The sequence below is a fragment of the Trichosurus vulpecula genome, chromosome 2 (genome assembly GCF_011100635.1).
Source record: "Trichosurus vulpecula isolate mTriVul1 chromosome 2, mTriVul1.pri, whole genome shotgun sequence".
Classification (NCBI taxonomy): domain Eukaryota; kingdom Metazoa; phylum Chordata; class Mammalia; order Diprotodontia; family Phalangeridae; genus Trichosurus; species Trichosurus vulpecula.
The window spans coordinates 377,621,511-377,646,721 of record NC_050574.1 but is presented as its reverse complement, the minus strand read 5'-3'; the positions used below and the strand labels follow the sequence as shown (position 1 = coordinate 377,646,721).

Genomic DNA, 25,211 nt, shown 5'->3' with positions numbered 1-25,211 from the left:
CCAATGCTGCTTGCTGCTATTGTGGCTGTGTAAGACCAATAGCAACAGCACACAGGAGGGCTGCCAGCACAGGTTTTTTGATATCCTTTTCTAAGGAAAGAAACTTTAAGGGGTTTATAATCTTACTTTAACTAAACATACATATATCATTCACTTAGTTCAGGGGGAAAAGTCAGCACCCTGAACTTCAGAGAAAACACAAGCAGAAATTACATAAAAAGAGCAAAATAACAGAAATCAAGAGACAGGCTTCTAGCTGTCTGACTACAATATTACATACATAGTTACCAGAGACAGAAGCACCAACATCTGGGTTTTTCAAAGCCAGGGGGCTCCTTCATGGCTACCCAGAGTCTCAATCTGGTCAAATCACAAGAACAGTCTTCCAGTGAGTGAGCCCCAAGCAAAATGCTAACCTCAAAGTATATATACACTTCTTCAGGGTCAGAGAGTGTTGCAACCATGCGACTCAAACCCATGTGACCTAAACCTTCCCATGACTTAAGCAGGTCATCAAAGACTCTTGTTCCAATCAAAGACTTTTGATTGAAACAAAGGCAAGCTTCAAAGGCACTTGATTGCCTTAGTGCTGAGAAGCATTCCAAAACAAAAGACAACAAAAAGTCCCACCCTGCTTGCTACCACAAGAGGAGGGACTGTTCTTTTTCTACTTTTTTACTTTGGTCTTTCTTTGAATCTCCAGGGCTTAGCATGGTGACTTGCACATAATAGATACTTAATAAATGCTTGTGCTAACTGATCATATCACTCTCCTACTCAAAATGTTTCAGTGGCTCACTACTGCCTCTAAGGTAAAATTTAAATCCCCCTCACAATCTGACTTCACCCTTCCTTTCCAGGTTTATTATGTATTATTTATACCTTTTCACTTGCTCTAGAAAAATAAATTTTCCTTAAGTACTCCTTTAACTGAAACCCATAAATTTTGGGATGTTGTCTCATTGTTGTCATTCTCTTTAATGAAATTATTGCTTATTTCTATGATCTATTCTTTGACCTGCTGATTCTTTGGGGTTAGATTATTTAGTTTTCAATTAATTTTTATTCTTTCTACTGTTCTTTGTTGAATGTAATTCTTGTTGCATTATGATCCAAAAAGAATACATTTAGTATTTCTGCCTTTCTACATTTGATTTTGAGGTTTTTATGCCCTAATATATGGTCAATTTTTATCTAGGTGCCACGTGCTGCTGAGAAAAAGATATTCCTTTCTGTTTCCAATTCAGTTTTCTCCAAAGGTCCATCATATTTAACTTTTCTAATATTCTATTCACCTCCTTAGTTTCTTGTTTATTTTCTGTTTGGATTTATCATGTTCTGAGAAGGGACAGCTGAGGTCCCCCACCAATATAATTTTGCTGTCTATTTCCTCCTGTAACTCACTTAACTTCTTTAAGAATCTGGATGCTGTACTACTTGGTGAATATATGTTTAGTATTGATATTACTTCATTGTCTATGGTACCTTTCAGCAAGATGTAGTTTCCTTCCTTATATCTTTTAATTAGGTCTATTTTTGCTTTTGCTTTATCTGAGATCAGGATTGCTACTTCTGTTTTTTTTTTTATTTTTTACTTCAGCTGAAGTAGAAAAATAAATTCTGCTCCAGTCCTTTACCTTTACTCTGTATGTGTCTCTCCGCTTCAAGAGTGTTTCTTCTAAACAACATATTGTAGGATTCCATTTTTGTTATCCACTCTGCTATATGCCTCTGTTTTATGGGAGAGTTCATCCCATTCCTATTCTCAGTTATGATTATTAACTGTGTATTTCCCTCCATCTTATTTTTCCTCCTGTTTGTCCTCTCTCTCCTTTTACCCTTTCGCTCCTTAACAGTGTTTTGCTTCTGTCTACCACCTCCCTTGATCTGCCTTCCCTTCTGTTGGTCCCTCCACCCTGCTTCCCTGCCCTATTTTTAATTAACCTCTTCCCCTCCTACTTCCCTTTTGGATAAGATAGATTTCTATATTCAACCGATTTTGTATATTATTAAGATAGATTTCTATATTCAACTCATTTTGTATATTATTCCCTCTTTGAGTCAATTCTGAAGAGTAAGGTTCAAGTGATGCCCATTGCTCACCCTCCCATCTTCCCCTCTACTGTAGTAGGTCTTTCATGCTTCTTCATGTGAAATAATTTACCCTGTTCTACCTCTCCCTTCCTTCTGCACCTGGTATACTCCTCTTTCTCACCCCTTAATTAATTTTTGTGTGTCATTGCCTCAAATTCACCATATAACCATGCCCTCTGTCTTTGTATATTCCTTCTAGCTGTGCTACCAGTGGTACAATTTTTAAGAATTACAAGTATCATCCTCCCATGTAGGGATGTAAACAGTTTAGCTCTGTTGAATCCCTTATGTTTTCTTTTTCTTTTTTTTCCTTTTTAGGCTTCTCTTTGGTCTTGGTATTGGAGAACAAATTTTTTTATTCAGTTCTGGTCTTCTCCTTATGAAAGTTTAAAATCCTTCTATTTCATTGAATGACTATCTTCCCCCCTTGAAGCATTATGCTTAATTTTGCCAAGGTAAGTGATTCTTGGTTGTAGCCCTAGCTCCTTTGCCTTCTGGGATATCATGTTCCACGACCTCCAAACCTTTAATGCTATAGATGCTAGATTCTGTGTAATCCTGATTGTGGCACCCTGATATTTGAATTGTTTCTTTCTTGCCACTTGCAGTATTTTTCCCTTGACCTAATAGTTCTGAAAGTTGGCTATAATGTTCCTTGGAATTTTTATTTTGGGATCTCTTTCCTGAGGTGATTGATGAATTCTTTCAATGCCAATTTTGCCTTCTGGCTCCAGAATATCAGGGCAGTTTTCCTTGATAATTTCTTGAAAGATGCTGTCTAGTTCCTCCTTTTGATTATGGTTTTCAAGTAATCCAATGGTTCTGAGATTATCTCTCTTGGTTCTGTTTTCCAGGTCAGTTGTTTTTTCCCATGAGGTATTTTACATTTTCTTCTATTTCTCATTCCTTTGATTTTATTTGATTGATTCTTGATGTCTCATAGAGTCATTAACTTCCACTTGCCCAATTCTAGCACTTAAGGTGTCATTCTCCTCTTATTTTTCCACCTCCTTTTCCATTTGGTCAATTGTACTTTTTAAGGAGTTTTCTTTTTCCAAGCTGTTGACTCTTTTTTTATGTCTCTTGCATCACTATCATTTCTTTTCCTAGTTTTCCTTCTACCTCTCTTATTTGATTTTTAAGCTCCTTTTTGAGCTCTTCCATGAGCTCTTTCTGGCCTTAACACCACTTCCTGTTTTCCTTTGTGGTTTTTCCCATAGGTGTTTGACACTGTTGTCCTCTTCTGCATTTGTGTCTTGGTCTTCCCTGTCACCATAATAACTTTCTATGGTCAGATTCTTTTTTTGTTGTTGTTTTTTTGCTATCTTTTTTGGCCTTCTTCCTTTTAAATTTGACCTCTGCTCCTGGGGTGAAAGGGGCACTGTCTCAGGCTTCCTGTTATAGGAGCTGCAGGCCCTGGCTGTTTACCTGGTGCTGCTCTCCTGTTGCCCTGAGGCCCACAGAGGATCCTCATGTCTGGTGCTGGGCTGAGGGGAGGGGTTGGGGGGTGGCAGGAGCTGCTGGAGGCCATAGGAGTCTGGAAGCTTACCTGATACTGAGCTGAGGTCCCAGTGCTGGTGTCTGGTGTGTGCTAAGCCTGGTGGGGTGTTCCTGTGTTGATGTCTGCCTGTTTGCCTGGGACTATGCTGATCTACCTTGCAGTCCTGGCACTGGTGGCTGCTTGTTGACATGGCTATGCTGGGTTATGTGTGGGGTTCTGCAGCTGATGTCTGCCTGTTTGTTTAGGCCCCTGTGGGGTCCCTCTGTTTGTGGCTGCCTATTTGCTGGGTGCTATGCTGAAGAATGTAGAGGTTCTCAGAGCTGATATCCACCTGTTCCCCTGGTTGTGCTGAGGCATGTGGTGGGTCCTGGTGTTGGCATTTGCCTGCTCTACTGCACTGGGGTTCAGGATCTCCTGCTGGTTTGCTGAGGTGGGCCTTGCTGCTAGCTTGCTGGGATGCTTCCCATCTTGGACTGTGCCCCTCTTTCCCCGAGTAAGATAGATCTTCCCTGCTGACCTGCCAAGTTTCTTGGGCTAAAAGATTGTTTCTCCCCATCTTTTTGCTTGTTCTTCTGTTCCAGAGTTTGTTTTGGGGTTTTATTTTATGATTGTTTGGAGGTGAGTATTGGAGGAGAGTTACAGTGATTTCCTGCTTAATCTTCTATCTTGGCTCCCCAAAGTCTTCACATACTCTATATTAAAAGCCCTTTGTGCTATTCCTTCTATAGAGCATTGTGTCTTTTATATTTGTGCCTTTGCATAGGCTGTTGCTCAAGCTTGAAATAACCTCCATCACATAGAATTCCTTATTTCCATCCAAGTTCAGCTCATATGCCACCTGCTACACAAAACCCTTCCTGAACCTCACATTTGTTAGCACCTTTCCTGAAATTACTTTGTACAGCATTTACTTTATATATCTACATATTGTTTCCACCAATAGATTGTGAGCTCTCTGAAAGCTGGGGTTGTTTTTTCTGTCTTTAAATTTCCTGTCATCTAGCTGGCACATAGTAGGAACTTAATAAATTAATGTTACAACTCTCTCCTTTTTTGATTCTCTTCCCTTTTAATCCAACAAGTATTTCTTAACGACAGCCTATGTGGAGGGCACTTTGCCGGATGCTGGAATTCAAAGATGCTTATATTGTCCTTAAGGGGCTTATATTCCACTGGGAAGTGGAGAGAATAGCACATGTGAACAGACAAGCACCATGACACACATTGTGATGCACAGCACCCTTTGTAGTGTTCCCATTGTTACTTTCCTAGATCAGGACCCCAATTACTTCTTTCTTGGGCTCCTGTCTTAAATGGTTTCCCTAACTCCAACTACTGTCAGCTGTATCCTTCTAAGACTATAAGAATGCAGCAAAAAGGTAAAAGAGAGTCTGGACACATCTCCTAGGCACAGAAATACACTGGGAGGTGGGATACTAGGATGAAGGCAATAGCACCTGGTTATTCAATCAAGCATTTGTTATGACTATAATGTGGCTGCCACTATACTAGGTTCTGGGGTGACAAAGACCAAAAACCCCAAAAAACCCAAACTTTCAAAAAGCTTGCATTCTAAAAGGGGACACACACACACACACACACACGTATGTATGTATGTGTGTACATACACATACACATATATGTATATATACACATATATATACATATGTACAATACAATATATACTTCATACATACATATATATATATATACATACATACATACATAAAACAGTTTGTTGGAATAGAGGTTAATGTGCTGGTGAGCATATGATTGAACAGATGACCTCTTGCTGGGCCCCACCCTGATGTAGGCAGAGCCACTCTTCCCCAGGTCCTCCTCATCTCCTCTTGGAAGTTAATTTTTCTCTAATTATGCCTTTGGCCCTGCTAATCAGAAGAAAGATTTTCCATTTAAAACTAGGAAGGAGTGGAAAAGAAAAAGTACATGAGGCAATCACCTCAGAAAGTCAAATTTTCAACTCTCCAAATCTTTCCTCACTGATATGGCTCAACTCATTTTGTTTGGGATTGGTTCTTTTCAGGTTTTTCTTTCTCTGCCTTTGAAAAACATAAATCATTAATAATTCTCTTTTGTATAGCCCTAAGACATGATTTTTCCAGGAAAGGTCTCATCGGTTATATATTTTAAAAGAACAAGCAAAACCCTCTTTTCTGGATACTTTACCACCTTTCCTTATTTACTATAGCACAAGGGGACACTGACACACACACAGACACAAGACACACAGACACACACACACCAGCAATATAGTGATTAACTACTTTTTTTCATTTCAGAGAAGCCATAAAACAGAAAGCAAAACAAACTTCTAAGAAACTGGCATCAAGAAAGAAGCTCATTTCTGTTTCAAGAAAGAGAATGTAAGTGGGAGTGAAACAAACGGCTGGAAAGTGCATATTTACCAATATTTTTCTCAGCAGCACGAATCACTCCAATGACTTTGTTTTTGTTCCCGGTTGGTTTCAGGTCTCTGCTTTGCTCTTTCCTACAAGTTCTCTTAATAGTAGCTACAGCACAAAGACAATCACATGTTTGGGACCCCCAGACTGCTCACACCAATCTCTGGCCCTTGCTTCGTCTCTACTATCTCTCGTTCCTCTTGTGAGACTTCTCCTCACTCACTCTGAAATAGAGGCTAAACTTTTAGTCAGTCTTATGGGTCTTCAGGGGCTTAAAGCAGACATACATTGAAGAGTTCTTTTCTACCGTCAGAGACCTCCAATGTCTTGCTGAGTTCACAAAACATATGCGTACTTAAAGCACACATATAATTAATTGGGTGTTGCTAGAAGCTGGGAGGAATAGGAAAGGCCTCATGTAGAAGTTGGTACTTGAGCTCAGTCTTAGAGGAAATGAGGGGTTCTACCTTACAGATGTGAGAAGGGAACAGTATTCCAGACACAGAAGACAGACAATGTAACATGGGTGTGAGAGATGTCATGTTGTATGTAAAAGCAAATGGTCTAGTAGGGCCATAGAGAATAGGAAGAAGAGCAATGCGGAAGAAGACTAGGAAGGCAGGGTAGGCCCAGGTTGTAAAGAACATTAAATGTCACATAGTGGTTTTTATTTGATCTTAGGGGTAAAAGTCTATTTTAGTGAGTAGGGTAATGACAAGGTCAGACCTACGCTTTAGGAAAATTATGTTGGCAACAGTGTGGAGGATTGGAGTGGGAAGAGACTTGAGGCAGGCAGAACAATTACCAGGCTACGCCCATGTGAGTGGATTGTAGAAAACCCATAGGAGATGTGCAGGTAGAAACAAGGTTTGACAATGGTTGGGGATAACACTGACGTCCATTAGAGGGAGAAAAGTAAAATGAAAGGAAGTTTGTTAAGTATGAAATGGTGATCCTAGTGGTGGGGAACAGTGGTAGGGATAGGTAAACCTGGGCTAGGATGCTGGAGGGTTATAATTGAAGTGTTTGGGCATGATACATCAGAGAGCTGGGGTTGGGGAGAGTTATTTGTTCTAAGGCAGTTGAGGATCTAGTATTGATGGAATCAGAAGAATAAGAGGGATGGGAGTTTGTAACCACTGGAAAATGAGCCAGCCCCTGATACAGAAGTTAATTATTTTAATTATTTAATTATTAATTATTTCACCTGCATAAAAGCAGTTACATAGAAACAACTATTACTTATTTTTATGAATAATATTTCTTTATCTACATGTCCTGACTTTCACACAAATTCTACTTGAGAAATGTCCTTTAAAAATCTGTTATATTTAGGGCAGCTAGGTGATGCAGTGAATAGAGCGCTGGCCCTGGAGTCAGGAGGACCTGAGTTTAAATCTGGCCTCAGACACTTGACACACTTACTAGCCGTGTGACCTTGGGCAAGTCACTTAACCCCAGTTGCCCTGCCCTCCCCCCTCCAAAAAAAAAAACACCAACAAAAAAGTCTGTTATATTAATTCCTTTTGCTTTCATGTAGCATTTCTGAATGTGCTTCTCTTTGCCCCTCTGCACATTTAAGAACCTTTGCTTATAAAACAATTTTTAAAAATAGATCTCTTGCTAATTATTTTATAGCATTATTCATTAGGAGTCAAACTAAACTTAACTAGTTTTCAGAGTCAGGTGTGATGCTGGTACTCATTATGATTGTGTAATGAAATGATGTACATAAAGCATTTTGAAAACCTATATCAATTTCAGTTATTATTGTTAACACTTCCCCATTTGGTTCTGGGGAACCAAGCTATGAAAATCTACTACTTACTTACTGTACTTACTTACTATACTTAGTAAGCTTACTGTACTAGTGAACCATCAGTTTAAGGTTAACTTAAGCAGATTAGCCATATGCTCTTCTGTTTTTTAAAATTGGTAATATCTTTGGACATGAAGACTGCATGTCTAGAGCCAATTTGTTAAGATTAGCTGTGGGGGAAAAAACCAAGATGGTGTCAAATGCCCACTCCAGTGCTCAGTCTTGAGCTTGAGATCTACTGCTTGACTATTCTGCCACTGGACTCAATGATCAAATTCCTCCATATTTAAAGTTCTCCAAATTATGATGATCTTGTTTGGTTGGCCAATGAGAAGATTCTTAACATTTTGTGTCATGGATCCTTTTGAAGATCTCTTGAAGCCTATGGACCTTCTTTAGAATATTTTTAAATATATAAAATAAAATACATAAAGTTAAAAAGAAAATACATAAAGTTACACTGATACATAGTTATTAAAATATTTTTGAAAAATCCACATAATTGTTAAAATACTTTCTGAAAAACTCCACAGACTCTAGGACTCCATGTTAAGAAACTGTTCTAATGGAGTCCGAATGTAGATTGAAGCATACTATTTGCTCTCTGCTGTTTCTTCTTTCTTGTGGTTTCTCCCATTGGTTCTAATTCCTCTTTATAATGTGACTAATATGGAAATAAAACAAAAGAAACTATTCTAATTAGTTCCTTCTTGACTTAGTCAAAGAGATTCATGTCTCATAAAGGGTTACCAAGAGGGGATACCAGTCCCCTGGTAGTTTAGGTGCAACGACAACAAAAAATTCCATCTAACATTAAACACAAGGTTTACTTAGTCATAGAAAGAGTATTCTGAGATGCAGAAGAGTTTTCATTCATGATAAAGCACTGATTCAGTTGAGCATAGCTCACCAGTGGAATTCATGATTATGGTCACAAGCCTGAGCAAAGAACTGTAGCCTCTTACTTTATGAACTGAGGGTTTGTTTTTTGCATAATATTTTTAAGTGATTGGCATTGTTCTTGAAAATTACTGATGTAGCCCTGATTTGCCAGCCTGAGAGAGCTGCCAAGGAGAATCTGGACACTAGAAGCAAGTTTTGCCCAGAGTACACAGGGTTTGGATTTTGGGAAGAGTAACATGGAGAACCCATCTTGGCCAAGCCATACAGAATCACAATGTTTGGCCTGGCTCCCTAGGTGCTTTGTCATTCCCCTTCCCCAAGCTGTGTAGGTTGCTGTTGGAGATAATTTCAGTTGGGAGCTGCAAGCAGCAACAGTGGAAACAGCTAATGGTGGAGTGGGCTGGTGAATCACACACACAAAAAATCTCTGACATTTTTCTTTCTCCCTCCCCCATTCTTGTCAGTGAAGCAACCTTCTGTTATATGTTCAAATATCTACTTTCTGGTGCCCTCCCCTTCCAGGGAGGAGCTGTGTTAATAGGGGTGGAGGAAGGGGACAGCTTATCCTGTTCCCCACCAGCTATTGCCCCAGGTATTCCTGACAGTTTTCCAATTGCCTATTCTAACTAAACAAAATAAAATCAAAACTGGTGGCCACCAAATTATGATTAGCTAGTGGGTTTTATTTGGGATGGGGGGCATAAATGTGGGAAGGGGTTTTGCCCTTAAAAAGATCCAAGACAGTTGGATCTACCCTTAAATAAGAACTGAAGTGGGAATGGGGAAAGGAGATCCTGAGAGAAAAGTGTGTGTTGTCAACATCAACCCCTATAAAAAACCACATTAAGGGAAAATGAGCCCCAGAGATAAAAGCCCAAGATCCAGGGTAAGAGAGTTTGTCATTGAAGTTACTGAGGCCTTTTGCCAGTTTAGACTAAGACCCTGCTGCTGCAGCTTGCCATCCAAGCTTTTTGACTATGACATTGCTGGGGATGGTGATGCTTTCTACCCTGCCCCTGGTGCTGGAAGGATTTCTAGCAACACACCTAGTTCCCTATCATATCTGTCAAATGAGACTATATATGTATTACTATTATTATTATTATTATTATTATACTTAGGGCTTTTTTGTAATGTATTTGGGCATGTTATAGGTGGGATCCAGCCCAAGGTTCTTTCATAGTTGAGATCCCTTTGTTTATATTCAAGAACATTGGGAACTCATTGTTATTGCTACACATGCTCCACGTCTGACATTCGTTGTTACAAGTCTGTGACATGCTGATGCTTTACTTAAATTTAAACTGCATAGCTTTCTGAAATCCAAACAGTTTAGGCAGCTGTTTGTCATAGCCTACACTGCCTTTTTTTAGTTAAAAAAAATTAGGATCTTATCCATGCAGAAGAATATACACTATTTTAATTGGAAACCATCTGTGATTTCAATTTGAACATTATCAGAGATGCACTTGATCTGGACAAAACTAAAAACATGCAATTTTATTTTGAAGATTATCACCCCTCCCCCCAATACTTTGGGAAAGAAAATTGTAAGACACACAATATGTTGGTTTGATTTTCTAAAACATTTTATTTAAAAGGGATCAGATGGATATTTTGCAAAACCAACCAAGCATTCATAAAAACTCAGAAAACAAATTTCTGTTTGCTTTAATAAATAACAAAATGCCATTTAATTTTATTTAACCTGAATATAACACAACGCACATTTAAAGAAAAATCTATTGTGTTGCTGGACATCTAAAAACAATCTCTGCTATTTTATTAGAATGAAAAGGAAAATTGGGCAATGCAATGATAAACTGTATCGATATTATGCATGTGAATAAACTGACCTTCCTAAATAACAAAGCTATGGATTCTCCTTTTTCATTTTGCTCATCCTCGTGTAGAATTTGGCTCTGAGTGCTGAGTAGCAGCTTTAACTGATGTGTAGACATTTTACAGGGCCTTCAACAACATTCCAGAGTACGCCTAATAAATGTAAACCTTTCAGAAACATCAGTGTTGCTTGTCTGGTATTCTCTGATATGATGCTGTTAGCCATTTTTATTTTATCCCAGCTAACTGGTTCAGGCTGCTTCGTTGTTCTATACCAATTTATCACTTCATTTGGATGTAGGACAGTATATAGAGAAAGTTGGGAAAACACTTCATTGGGATTGACCTGCTCTAAGCTCAGTTTTGACTGAAGCTTGAGTAAATCAAATTTTTTTTCAAGTTAACTATTGTTTTATATCATTGACCTCTTTACCAGTTTGTGGCTGTAACATTTAATCTGACTACTAATATTTTTGAAAATGAGATTGTTTCTTGTTAAAGAATAAACAGATGTTTGTTGTTGACGCTCTTTCCAGCATAGTGTTCAAATTGCTGATACATATTACGTCACTAAGAAACCTCAGAATGGTTCACTCCTTTGTTTCAATGCCAGATCAATTCTATATTTTTTTTCTCATGTTTAATAATTGGATGAAAATGAATCTGCCAGGCACTTGGCATCTTTTCCTCATGCCCTTGACTAAAGTAGTTAGTCTGAAGATTTCAGCAGCTCTTACTTCTCTGAGAACTATAATCCTGAGGTTCTGTATGTGCTTAATAAAATAAAAAAGGTTGTAACATTTGTTTTTGAATCTCTTTCAGGTATGTGTGCAAAATGCATGAGAAGAAAGCAAGTTCTTCAACGTGGAGTTGTTTACATTGTAACGTGTCTTGAATGATTATTTTTGGATGATGAGTACAGATTCTTCCCCAAATGTGTCTGAAATGGCTAATGTTCTTTAAACCTGCAAGAAAGTGATAATACGAAAAAGGATTAAACAGTAAGCAGCTGAAAAATAAGTATATTAATAGACTGCTCAATAGAACATTCACCATCTTTGTGACTTTCCAGACCATAATTCCTTTTCTGTGCTACTATTAGCCTATCTATCGTGTTTCCTCCATTAGAAAATGAGCTCTATAACGGTAGGTACTGTCTAACGTTCACACTTGTGTCTCCAACGTTTAGGATAATATAATAAGATTTGCATTTGCTTATTAATTTTAAATCGTAAATATTTTTGTATCAAGTATATTTTCAACATTATATATGCACAGTATAACAGCAGAAAGCATCTCTTTCTCTCTCAAAATTTCTTCCCAAACTATGTGCTTATTGCATAGCACTTTCCTCAAATTCCAAAGCACTGTAGGGGTCAGCAAGGAAAGAAGCAGGAAATGGTTTGAGAGTCACCATTTTTATCAAACTCTTTCAGCCTAAAGAGAATGACAAAAGCAACCAATTTTCATCTGGCATACTTGGTTCATATTTTAAAGAGAGATTGACAGGTTCATGTTTGTGTGGGTATTTTATTCAAAAAGAAGGAGTAATAAATCATAAAGGATCTTCTGGGGAGAGCTTTTTTTTTTTAAAAAAAAGGAAAGGTGATATATGTAAGAAAGAAAAGCTAGAAAACTAGTTTCAATTACCCACTTGATCATATTAATGAAAAAGATGGTGGGTTTTAGACTTACTGAAGCTGTTCTCCAGGCGTGGATCCTGTGCAGCAGAGTTCCTTCTGGATGAGACGCAGTAAGAACTGTGCCCAAATAATAAGGTTATTAATCCAGGAAAAAAATACCAATCATAAAAGACATTCAGAATCCATGTGAGTGAGGAAATGTCTAGTTCCAAGGTCTTAGCTATTTAAATGGTATGCTAGATTTAATGATTTTGATCACCAGTTAGAAACTCATCTTCCTCAGATACATTTTTTTCTTTAAAATCTTTGATAACTGGTATTTCCAAAGTACAATATTACCCCTCAGTAAGTTTTATAAACAACTGACAAAATACCCTTGAAAATATTTTTAGTCTAGATATAACACCAACTGGGATACTATTTTGACCTAGATAGTATTTTAAGATACAATCAGTCCAATAATAGAAAAGTTAGCTCAAGGTAGAAAAATAAATGAAATCAAAGACATTTAAATAGATTGGAATCAAGATCTGCCAAGTGGGGGAAAGGTGAAAACTACAAAGATTTACTGTTAAGATAAATATGGTACATTCAAGCATTTTATTTAGAAACAGTCATGAGAGCATTTCTAAAGATATTCTGTCTGTTTAATACATTCATCTTGTATTCCTTGGATCTACTGTGAACACCATGCAGTTCAGCCTGCTATAAATGACATTATTAAACTGAATATTCAATTGAAAGAATGGAAGAATTTCCCCCTATTTACGCTATCTCATATTTGAACATTAGCATCTCTTTCGATATTAAAGAGAGTTGCTTCAGAAATCCAGATGTTGTCAGTAATCAGATATTACACAAAAATAAAATGTTTTCTTTTGCTGGATTGTAATTGAAATACTCTATTCTGCCTCTCCCTCTCTGCTACTCCTCCTCTACTTCAAACATTCTATTACCACTACACAATTATTACCCAGAATTTATGGGGTGACACAAGTCCCAAAATGAGTGCTGACAATGCTAGTTTCAAAGGATTCAGGACTTCTAATCCTTTCCCCTTTGGGATCTTGCAGTGGTTATCATGACTAGTAGGAAAAAAAGCTGGAAAAGGTAATGGCAGCAAAAAGATGATCTACTAAGTAAGGGGATGCAGAAATGGGTGTTTTCCCAAAGGCTGATTTTTGCCATCCCAAACATTTGTTCTATCAGCATCTGGGTTTTTTAGCCAGCTCAGGATCAGTGCCCTCAAGGAACAACAGCTAACCTCTGGGAGTGACTTTCACAAGCCAGCCCTACAGTAGCTGGGACCAGGATTCATCTGGCAGCATCACCTCATCGGGACAGGAACTTGGTGAGACTGGCATTATAAAGGAACCTAGCTAAGTTTGAGTTCACTCTACTCAGATCAGATGGTAGGATGGGGAGAGTGTGCCTCAGAGGTGCTGTGGGGAAATGTTTTGTCCTTTTGTTCTTGTTACATCTTCAAAGTAAATATCCCTTTGTAAAAGCTAGGAGAAAGAACCAGTAGGCTCAGATGATGGCATTAAAAAAGAGACACTTCAGAGCCACTCAGCGTATATTATAACTGAGAGGAAGATGAAGCCAGCCTTGCTTAAGGAGAGTGAGGCCAGTGTATTCTTGTCTCAGAAGAATGAAACAAACCTAGTTAGTAAAACAAGCAACTATTAAGCATCTATGCTAACTGCTACTGACAGTATCTGGGCTATAGAGGTGAGAGTGCAAAGAGAAATGAGCAGAATTTAGAGAGAATAAAAATGCTTTCTTGAATTCGGTCCCTCCTATTACCAGGTAACTGCAATCCAAGACAGGATTTTAGGGGAAGGACATTCACCACAGAAGCATTCATATTCAGCTCTAGTAGTCACACTAAAGACTTGCATGCATATTTGTATTTAGTGGTTTTTCATTCAAAAGTGTGTTTTGTTTTCCTCCTTAAAAACAAAACAACTTCTTTCTCATGACTCATTCTATTGGTTATAATTCTTCCTTACAACTTGACTATTGTATAAATAAGTTTAATGTGAAGGTATGTGTAGAACCAGATTACATGAGGTCTTGGCGGGGAGGTGGAGAAAATTTGGAACCCAAAAACTTGTGGAACTGAGTGTTGTAAACTAAAATTAAAAATAAATAAAAAAACAAAACAAAATAAATCTTTCTTCTCTGTATGTGTTTATATTTTCAAGCATGGAGCAAGTCTATGTTGTGAATTACATTTTTTTTTATGAATTACATTTTAAGAGGTTCCTTGGTTAGACACAATATTCAAAGATAGCTAGAAAATTCCCCTGACATGTATCTGAACCCTTTATATAACTAGAGTCTCCAACAAAAGGAATATGTATGCATACTTCCATCCTTATGAGGGTTTTCACCACAGTCGATTGTAAGCCTTCAGTTCCTTAGCTGGGAATCGCCACGAGTATTTTTGGCCAAAAACAATTCATCACTTGTTGGCCAATTTTTTGGCGATGAGACTTGATTCCATGCCTGGGGTCACATTTAAAACCTTTCCACTTTAAAAAGGTTTCTGGTGGCAGCATAGACCCCGAGAACACAGACCATCTTCATAATACAATGAATCCGTTCAAATAGGACCTAAGTGGAAGAATCTACATGATGATGGCTGATGCATAATCCTTCATAGTTTTAAAAACACATCACCACAACCCAAGAAATCATAAAAAGTAGAGTATAAGTGAGAGGCAAATACAATATTATGAATATTCATTGGAAGAGAGAGATCAGGATGTAATCCTTGAGAGGATTTCAGCAGCAGAGAAGCAGCTGGGTGTGGACATGGTATCCCAAATACAGGCAATAAAATGACCGATTTTATTGGAATGAAGGAATGAAAGTGAGAAAGTGAGATAAATATTCTGTGGACTGAGGATACTATAGAGAATGTGGTTGTTACATCTTAAAGATGCTAGAGCTATGACTCTAAAAGCAAGCCAATGTGAGATCACGGACAGCCTTAAATGCCAAGCTAAGGATTATAGGATTTAAACCTGGAAGAGATCTTAAAGCTCATCTAAGGAGTAAAGGATAAGAGTAAAAAAATCCTCTTCTCTTCTTTTTGCCTGCATTGGAATAATGTCTGACAGCCTGGTGTATAATAAACTCCTCTCTTTCCTGCCTGGAAAACTATTCTGTAGACACAGTTTCACCTCCTTCTGAGTTCCTAAACAATAACTGACAAAGATTGGGAGAGAAACGTGGCTGTTCCTGGTAAATGATTATGGTTCATGTAGACAATGGGCAGTCTCTAATCTTCAAGTGTAATGTGTTCAAAACTTAGGAAAAACTTGAAGTTTTAGGATATCCTTCACTAAGTGAATCCTAACATCAGGATAATGTGTACTAACCAAACCATATCATCCTCCCACTCAAAATACTTCAGTAACTCATTACTGCTTACTGAGTAAAGGTCAAACCCTTTTGTTTGGTCTTCTATCCACCCTGTCTTTCCAGCCTCATTTTCTTATTATACCACTGAATAAACTACTCTGTGCTGTGTTACTATTCCCTAAAATAGTTTCCTGTCTTTTGCTTCTATTCACACTCTTCCCTAAACGTGGAATGTCCTCCCCACTCTCTCTTCGCCTGCTACATTTCTATCCATCCTTTACAGCCCAACTTAAATGCTAGCCCCCTTTACGAAGCTTCCCCCCGCCCCCATTCCCCAGCCCCGACCCCTGTCATCACTGACCTCTTCATCCTGGACTTTACACAGGAGTTTGCTTTGAAACTTTAATGTTTGCCCCACATTCCTGAGTGTGGTTGTGGCCAATGAGTTTTTAAGTTCCATGAAATCAAGAGCTGTCTTATGGAAGCTGGATCTCTATTCCAGTCCCCTGCACAGCACCTTCCATACTTCCTTCCCTCAAGGAGCTATAAACAGGATGTTCGCTAGAGTCTTAGCGCAAGTTTAAGCTACTGAGGAGCAAAGCTGCACTAAGACTTTAGGGACAACTTATATAATGTTGTTGATGAGAAGACACCCTCTGTTGACTCCAATTGCAGCCCTGTTATAATTCGAGAGCTTGTTAGACCATATACTATAGGATTAAAGATGTAAAGCTAGAATAGAAGATACTTTAAAAGTGATCTAGCCCAATCCCCTTATTCTACAAATAAGAAAACTGCAGGGGAGGGGGGCAGAGAATAACTTGCCCAAGAAAATTCGAGTAATAAATCACAAGTAGGAATTAAACTCAGGCTCTCTACTCCAATGCTTTCTAGTCAGTGCCCATGCTGTTTTCCATGTTAATGTAGCTTTCAGAATTTGCTACAGCCAAATAAATTAATCACCCTAGCAAGGGTGGGGAACCTGTGGCCTCAAGTGGCCTTCTAGGTCCTTGGGTTTGGCCTTTTGACTGAGTCCAAGTTTTACAGAATAAACCCTTCTGTGAAGTTTGGTTTCAGTCGAAGGACTGCACTTGAGGACCTAGAGGGCCACATGTGGCCTTGAGGCTGCAGGTTCCCCACACCTGTGCCATTCTGGTAACAAACCTCTGTGAATAGGCTGGCTCTGTAAGAGGACCTGTACTTGCTGCCTTTCCATCTTGGTTAGTAACCCCTGGGACCTGACCTCTGATCACACAGCTTTTAAGAACCGCTATAACATAACGAAGCTTTAGAATGGAGGCACCTGGGTGGCAGAGTGGATAGAGAAATGGTCCTGGAGTCAGGAGGACTTGGGTTAAAATTTGCCTCAGACACTTGACACTTACTAGCTGTATGACCCTGGGCAAGTCTCTTAACCCAGATTGCCTTGCAAACAAACAAATAAAAGCTTTAGAATGTAAGAGTTTAGTGGAGCTCAGTATGCAACAGGTACTTAATAAATATTTGCCGAATTGAATTATATTTTAATGTGAATTAAATGGGTGAATACCCTACCTTTTCATGCTAATTTGTAGTCTGTTCAAAACTACTCAATTGGTTTCCAGAAGCTTGGTTTAGAGCAGGTTAGATTTCAAAAGTTTCTTTTTCATATTAAAAGGTCACCTCTATCAGTATGCCTTGAATCATTATGAGCAGTATAATTTCTCTCTCCTGACAAAAAACTACACATTTTATCTGTGCAGAGGAGGAAGTTGGGAGTCTGCTTGAGGCTTGAACTACAGTACCCAGTTATATATGTGCTAATAAAGTTCTTAGCATGGTTAAAAACACAGGTAGGACTTACCAATAAGGCAGTGGCATCTGCTACCATCAACATGTAAAACACATTGTTCCAGCCAGAGGGGGAGATAAGTCCAGCTAAGAGAGGACCTAAGGCAGCACCTGAAAGTCACGAACATGGGAAAAAAAAAGAGTTTTTAATGATAGTTACTTTTTTCCCTTTTTTTCTCTTTTTAAAATTTAAATTTTTTTATTTTTAATAAATTTATTTTTTGTTTTTAGTTTACAACACTCAGTTCCACAAGTTTTGGGTTCCAAGTTTTTTCCCCTCCCTCTCCTCCCCCCTCCTCCCCAAGATGGCATGTAATTCAATGCAGGTTCTTCATATACCCTCACACTGAAATTATTTACATAATAGTCCAGTTGTAAAGAAGAATTATAACCAATGGAATGAATCATGATAAAGAAGAAATGAAATGATAGTTACTTTTAAAGTTTAATATAAATGCTCTTTGCTCATTATTCACAGTATAGAAATTACAAATTCTGCGGTAGCAGAAAGAAGAAATAGTACTAGACTAATATTTCCCAATATCAGGAAACCATATGGCACTTTTATGATTCACTGAGAAGACATTAAGTTCTCATTTGTGATCAGAGAAAAACTTGGCCTCAATCTAAACAAGACATGACTAATGCACTTTATAACATAATAAACAATGGATTATTGTGAATGGACTTGTAGCTACTACAGTACATTTCAAGGTTAACTTTTCTTTTTTTGGCCTATTGGTTGCCATTAATAGATACATGTGACCTCTCATGACTAAAGAATAATTATTTAAGATGCTGGGGGAAAGAGGTCAATGTGGTTTTCCTATGAAATTATTTTTCATACTTTTGGCTGCAGGATTGTGACATAACTTGAAGTAGAATTTAAAGAGAGCAACAGTTTCTTGTGAAAAGAGTCCTGCGTCCGCAGACAGGGGACCTCAGTTTCAATTCCGTTTCTGATTCTGGGCAAGTCATTTAATCTCTCAGGGCTCTAGTTTCCTCACTTGTAAAACGAAGGGGTTGGATCTATGATAATGGAAATTGGCTATACTTAATTATCAACGTTAGGTCATGCCCCTTACTTTTAGGTACTACATAAACTCAACAGGCAATACTCCAAGGGTTCCTGCTGCAAGTGGGCTTCATGACCTGTGTTCTGAATAGAACACTCTTGACGCTCTTGTGCTCTATTTACTAGGTTAAGAATTGTGCTTTTTGTATGCTGTGTATGCCAGCTGGCCTTCATAAGATGAATGTGTTAGGGAGCTAGGAGGATATTAACAAATGAAGCCAAGAATATTCTTAGCCAACTAAATTCTTATTCATACTGATACTACCAAAATAAGCTACAAAGTTACTTGTATAGACAGATATGTTAAATATCACTAAGACTTAGTGATTTACTTGTCCTAAGGACTTCTCCCCAAAGACACCAAGAAAATACCCTTGGGGAATTTTAGGAATATTATCATCTTTTTCAAACAGAGTAGGAAAATCACTAAAATCATATCACTATTTAAAATTACGAATCAGCGTTTACATCAACAATCAATTCATCACTTCTTTGTCAACAGCATCCAAGTAAATTGTTTCATGATCTTTGAACAACTATTATATTGTGTTGTCTATGTTAAAAGCTGCTATCACCTTCTGAAAACGGAAAGTAAAAATTTAGCCTAGTTCTTGTCAGGGAAAAAATCATTTGTTGAATCCCAAAAATAAATAATTCACGTTTATTACCTATATAGATGGCTACTGTGCCTACTTAGGACGGTGATTGGTGCCAGAGGAATGAATGTGGATAATGTGCTCTATCCATAAAAGGAGCAAATTGCAGAGAAAAGCAGAAATAAAACCATAATAGAACAATGAGAAAATAATAAATGCCACAATATAGCCATAGACTGCATTTTTCAAGAATTTTTCCACCAACAGAAATTCCATAGCACTATCTACTATTTGTGAGATTTTTACTTTTTACTCTTTCTATTGTTCTTACATATAAGGCTACTGTTTTCATAAAATCAAAACAACTTACCTTTAGCTTTTGTGTTGTTGTTCCCATTTCACAACTGGGGAAAAGGAGGCTGGCTCATTGATGCCTAACTTTTGTTTCTAAGATTTGAAACTCTATCTCCTAACTCCAAAATTGATGTTTTTTTTCTATTATACCATGAATGTGAAGCTATCCTATCAATTTCCTCTATTTTTTTGTACATGATTCATAACCCTGCAGTCAGATGTCCACATTATGCTTTCCCCATCAGACTACAGAGATGCTAACTATATCAAGGTCCTTACCTGTGGCCAAGCATTCTAATTTACCCATTTTATAGAAGCATTTATGGATTCTGACTAGATGAACTATTATTTAGCATTAGCAAATGGGTACTATTTAATTGAGGTGAGTTTCTGGCAGGAAGTGTCCCTTTCCTCAAAAGATCCCCATTAATAGTTTTAAATTTGAAATACTTATTGAAACATTTATCTACAAAATAATAGATGAACACTAATTTTTTGAAATAGTGATGTTTTATTTAGCAATATACAAAAACGACTAAACATTTCTTGGGCCTGATAACTTTAGCTAGTCTTTTCCAGAAGAAAAAGACTTAACCTTTTTTGATATCTGTAACCAGTCACAAGTGGAATTGAGTTGAGAGAATGTGGCTGGTTCAATGCTAATCCTTTATTACCAGAAAAATCACATGTTGTATTGATGGTTGTTCAATTACAAAGACTTGTACCAAACACAACTTGAGTAATAAGTATATTTGTTTAACTCACTTTTAAAAACAATGAATTGCAAATGGAACAAAAGACCCTCCTTTTTCTCTTCCCTCCCTTCCCTGTTCTTCCTACCCTGCAAAAAGAAAATCCCACAAACTCCAAGAAAACAAAAGAGGACATCAACTAGAACCACCAAACAAAAATGATAAAATATAGTTCAGAAATCCATGTTTATATATGAAAGGATAGTATATAATTTTTCAATGATGTCCACTAGGCCCTCCTTTCTCCAGCTTTACTTAGCTCTCATTATCTTTGAATTATCTCATAAAACAGATATTCCACAGAGCCACTATTAGTTACTTAAGCTTGCATTTCTAAAAAGACAACTTACCTACAGAACCAGTTCCATCAATAATAGCAGTCACAGTGGAGAGGGCTTTGGAATTCCCCTTCAAACTTTTATGGGTACCCTAGAATAGAGGTGAGGAAAGTGACTATTGTAACAAGTCACCACAAACTGTGAAGTGAGAAACAAACCAATATTCTCAAAACTTGCTCCTGCCTAAAATTTCTCAAAGCCTAGATCTCCACTTAGAAGTTATCATACTCCCCCTCGTATCAGAGTTGTTTATGTTTATGTTGTTTTCCCTATCAAATGGCAAACTCTTTTAGATCAAAGCCAGTGTTGTCTCTAGTTTTGTATCCCCTAGCACAATACCTCAGACACAGCAGATGCTTAATAAATTTCTATTGCATTGAATAATTTTACAAAAGATAATACTGCATATAGATATTTTCATATTTTTTTGATTCATTTGACAGCAAAGGAAAAGTTCAGGCTTTTTGTTGATAGAGAGATATCGAAAATATCAGTTTGTCCTTTAAAATGGAACTCTTAAAATTCTTCCATTGTGAGGAGGAAACAAATTGAGTTCTAAGGAAAGAAATATAGTATCCCAAATATAGGGCAACTATAGAACTTTTGATAGCTGGGTTTAAATATGCTGAAAGCACCAAATTTCATTAAGATTTCATATCCATTAAATGAAATGAAGTCAGCTTTTATTAGTGACACATGTAATAAGTCTGCAGATTGTAAAAAAAAAATACTGGTTGCCAAATGCTAAAAAAGGTGTTGTCTTCTGATTAAGCAATGACTAGAAGGATATTGCTATGAAACCCAGCGCTGGTTCATTTTCCACTATCAGGAAGCATTAAATGATAACCAGTGGAGAAAGATAACTGCCTGAAAAATCCAAAATTCCAGAGTTTATAGATCCCTTAGGATAGGAGTAAGGTGAAATGAATCATTAGATTTCCTAACTATTCCATTCTGTAGTGGAGAATTATCTTTTTTAGGGTAAAAAACCTCCAGAACTTTAAAGTAACTGATCAAAAGAGGTAGACCCCTTTTCTCTGGAAGGTATTCTTTCTAGACAATCTCCCTCTGATACTCAAATGAATTTCCTAAACCCAGTAAAATTCTATCCTTTTTCTAATTTGGACTGTGAATTGCTTTAGATTTATTAGAGCCTTTTACTAGGGTTCCACTTCTTGCAAATGGGTCCTTTTATTCTTATTTTTCTATTTTGTTTTCTACTTCATTCCTTCCTATGGTTGCTTTTCTCTCTTAGCATTCCTTTTACTATTTAGTTTTTACTCCTCTCTGCCCATTTTTTTCTTACAATTTTCTACCAATATTCCTTTTCCCCACCTTTCATCTTTCCTTCCTCCTTTCTTATTCCCTTGAATCGCTCTGTCTTCCTTTCCTCTACCTTCTCCTTTTCTTTCCTTCCTTTTCTACTTTCTTTAGAGCCAGACAAATTAGGAATGGTGAGGGAAGAACTGGGATAGCTAATTGTTAGGTGGCAGAGTGAATTATGCAAAGTCTAGAGGATGAATTTATCACTGACTGAAGAAATGGTGAGGTCATTTGTCATGGGCTGAGGGAGGGCTAAAGGAAGCAATTTCAGGTCCCTTGTACAAAGATGTACAAGCCAACAGAAAATGAGAGCAAGTGATTCTTATAGAAGTTCTAGTAATGAAACAGAGCCTGGGACAAATACATTGTCAGCATGAAATCTCCCAACAGACCTGTAGCCCATCATCTTCAAAGATACATATTCAAGTGGGATACAGACTTTGTATAATATGGGACAGAAATATTAAAACAAAAGTAAATGAGTTACTCTTATTTAAAAAAAAAACCAACAACTATTTATTGCCCTGGCATCCTGCCTTTTAAACCTCTATATAGGTATCTTGTTAGGACTGACAGACCTCTGTGAAGGTAGACAGTGATGTGAAGAAGAGAATAGCATTTGTACAACTGTTTGCAATCATTAATTAAAAGAGCAGGAAGACACTTTCTAGATATTGGTGGTTGTTGTTTGGTATGGCAGTGTGAGATCTGGTCCTTGAGTGGATTTATGACTAAGCATGGAGAAATTATTGAGTGAAGGAATAACAGGAAGAGAGGGTATAAGGAGGGAAAGTAGTGACTGAGCATGGGATGTGGATCACTTATTAAGTCCATACAGAGCAAGTGTTGACTATAAATGAGGGTGAGGGAGAATGGATGCCTGAGTGAAGGCTCTCATAGCCAATTCTATGTTCAGAGTGAGTGAGTGGATCCTAAGATAAATGGGCATGGGGAGCAGGTTCTAGGGTGAAGTAGAAGCAGTCATCCCTTGTCTATCCAGCAGCCTAGTGACAATGACTAGATCCATATCAGCATTCCAGAACTTCAAGCCTGGAAGGTATAGATATCTAACTGGCAGAGTTATAGCCATAAGTGGTCTCTGCACGGGAAAAATAAATACTCAGGGAGAAGCCAACATAGTCAGAATCTAGTTGTGATCATAATTAGATACAAATTACTTATGAAGATGGAGTTAAAAATAATCAGAACTATTACAAAAAAAAATTCCTAGTCACCTGAAAGGGTCTGACCAGGGCTGTGAGAAGCCTGGAGGAAATGACTTAAAGAAGATCCAGACACTGATGGGTAAAATCCCTGTGTGGGTCACGTTGCCTAATTTCCCCAGATCAAGCTCATTATCATTTTTGAGAGAGCAAGACAGAGAATCTGGTTCTTTTAAGGCTGGTGTTCAGAATGAACCCAAACATGTCTGCATCAAATCACCTCTAGATGCTTTCATCAGACTTGAATTGGATTGAGCAGTGTCTATAATGGAGAAGGACATTACAATGGTGAGAAATCACTAGACACTTTAAAGGGAATTCAAAGAGATATTCAGGTATCTGCATAGAATTTGAGGCAGCTGTGGTAATGTTGAGTATCAAGCAGGGGAGTCAAATTAGGATGTCTGAATGAGATCAGGCATTTGCAAGCTATTTTAGTCGGGAAGGGAGAGGTTCTGATTACAATATTTAAGTGAGGGTGGGGCAATAAATGTCCTGTGACTGCCTCACAAGACATCCTCCCCTGACAATCAAAGTCTGATAGATACGCTCATCCAGTTGGATAACAGATTACAATTTTATCGAAGGAAATCACATGACCCAAAGAGCTTGGAGTGGGGGTGGGGGACAGTCAGGTCCCTGGACAGGCAGCCTAATCTAGAGCCAATACAGCTAAGTTAGACCTCCTGGCATGAGCAGGTACTGCAGTATCAATGCTATAAGATGCAGATACTGGTCGTTACTGATGTGGATGGAGTCCATGTCCTACTATTTAATCTGTGCTTTGGAGGCTGGGCTCTGGGTGAGAAACAGCAGTAGTGGAAGCGTCTAAGGTAAGGGCCTCTGTCTCCATCAAACAGCCAAATTAGTAAGTTTTAAGAAGAGTGGAAAGGTAGTGGGGAGCAGGTTAAGAAGGGCTTTGAATGTCAAATGGGATTTTATGTTTGATCCTGGAAATGGTAAGGAGCCATTTCAGCTCCTTAGGTTTGGTCAAGTCCGTTTTTCCTCTGGTAGGCCAGGACAGTACCAAGATCACAAATTCAGAGTTATCAGAGGAAAGAAACTGTCAGTACTTAGGTGAGGTAAAGTACTTCAGCAACTTAACTGCCCTTTGTGGAGATGGGGAATTGGGAAGGGGGGATATGGGGTACCTTTGCATATACCTGGGTTGAGCTGGGTTACCAAGGAAACTTTGGAAAGGAGATGACTATGCCCTGATAGAGGTGGATTGACAGTTTTTTACTGACATGGTCTTGATTCTCTAGTGGTTTCCACAAGGGAAATGAGGGTTCTTGAAAGAAGCCAAAGAACCTAGAGTCTGGATGTGGGTATGATCAAAGACAAGTAGAGAAGTGCCTGAGAGTCTGTATGAGTGGATCTTTATCATATCCAATTTTTATCTTTTAGGTACTCCTTCCCAGCAAGATACCTCTCTATAATAAGACAACATGAAGGGGATTCTAGCTTATTCTTGTGGAGTACTTGTTCTGTGGATGGTGAATATCAGTTTCAAATGGTTGGCCATTCTGTCCATATAACACAAGACAGATAACGAGGTTAGTTTTGTACAAATCTGTACTCAGAAATGAGCTGAGTTTAAACGTCACTTCATCAAGCCTAATCTTCCTGTTTTGGAAAATGAGAAATCATAACTTCTTTCCTCTTTCTATATTACAAAGTTCTTATAAGGACAAATGAAAAGACATTTTATAAGTTCAAGGTAACTACATTTCTTATTTAATATCCTCTTATCTATATTGTAGGGAAGAAATACAAAACTAATTTATTTTCTCAAATGCTAGAAACAATTGAGATTCAGCAATTGTCTGAGATGCACAGAAAAACTTACCAAGTCAGCAGAGACTGCAGTTGTGATCAATGCATAAGGACCATTGACAAGGGCTCCACTTATAAGAAGCATAACTGGTAAAAATCAGTAAGAACAAATTAGAAAACAGGGGAAAAAAGCCTTTTCCCAATCAAAACCTCCATATTTGTAATAATTCCATAAGTTTTCCATTTTGGCCTCTAAGCTCCCATATGAACCATCCAGTATTCATTCTCTGCGGTGGAGGTGTATATTATGTATACAATCCAGGTAAGAGAAGGATTATCTTTTATCT

General features: G+C 37.9%; 1 protein-coding gene across 1 annotated transcript in view; it reads right to left on the bottom strand.

Annotated features, from left to right (window-relative positions):
- Positions 1-10,461: 10,461 nt before the first annotated feature.
- SLC37A1 (solute carrier family 37 member 1) overlaps positions 10,462-25,211 on the bottom strand; it is a 103,908-nt gene continuing 89,158 nt past the window's right edge. The window contains exons 15-19 of the mRNA XM_036744148.1: positions 24,938-25,011; positions 20,555-20,633; positions 17,441-17,538; positions 12,278-12,342; positions 10,462-11,547 (exon numbers count right to left, since the gene is read on the bottom strand). Of these exons, the coding sequence (XP_036600043.1) occupies positions 11,532-11,547; positions 12,278-12,342; positions 17,441-17,538; positions 20,555-20,633; positions 24,938-25,011 (332 nt within the window). The 3' untranslated portion in view covers positions 10,462-11,531. The remainder of the gene's footprint in view (positions 11,548-12,277; positions 12,343-17,440; positions 17,539-20,554; positions 20,634-24,937; positions 25,012-25,211) is intronic.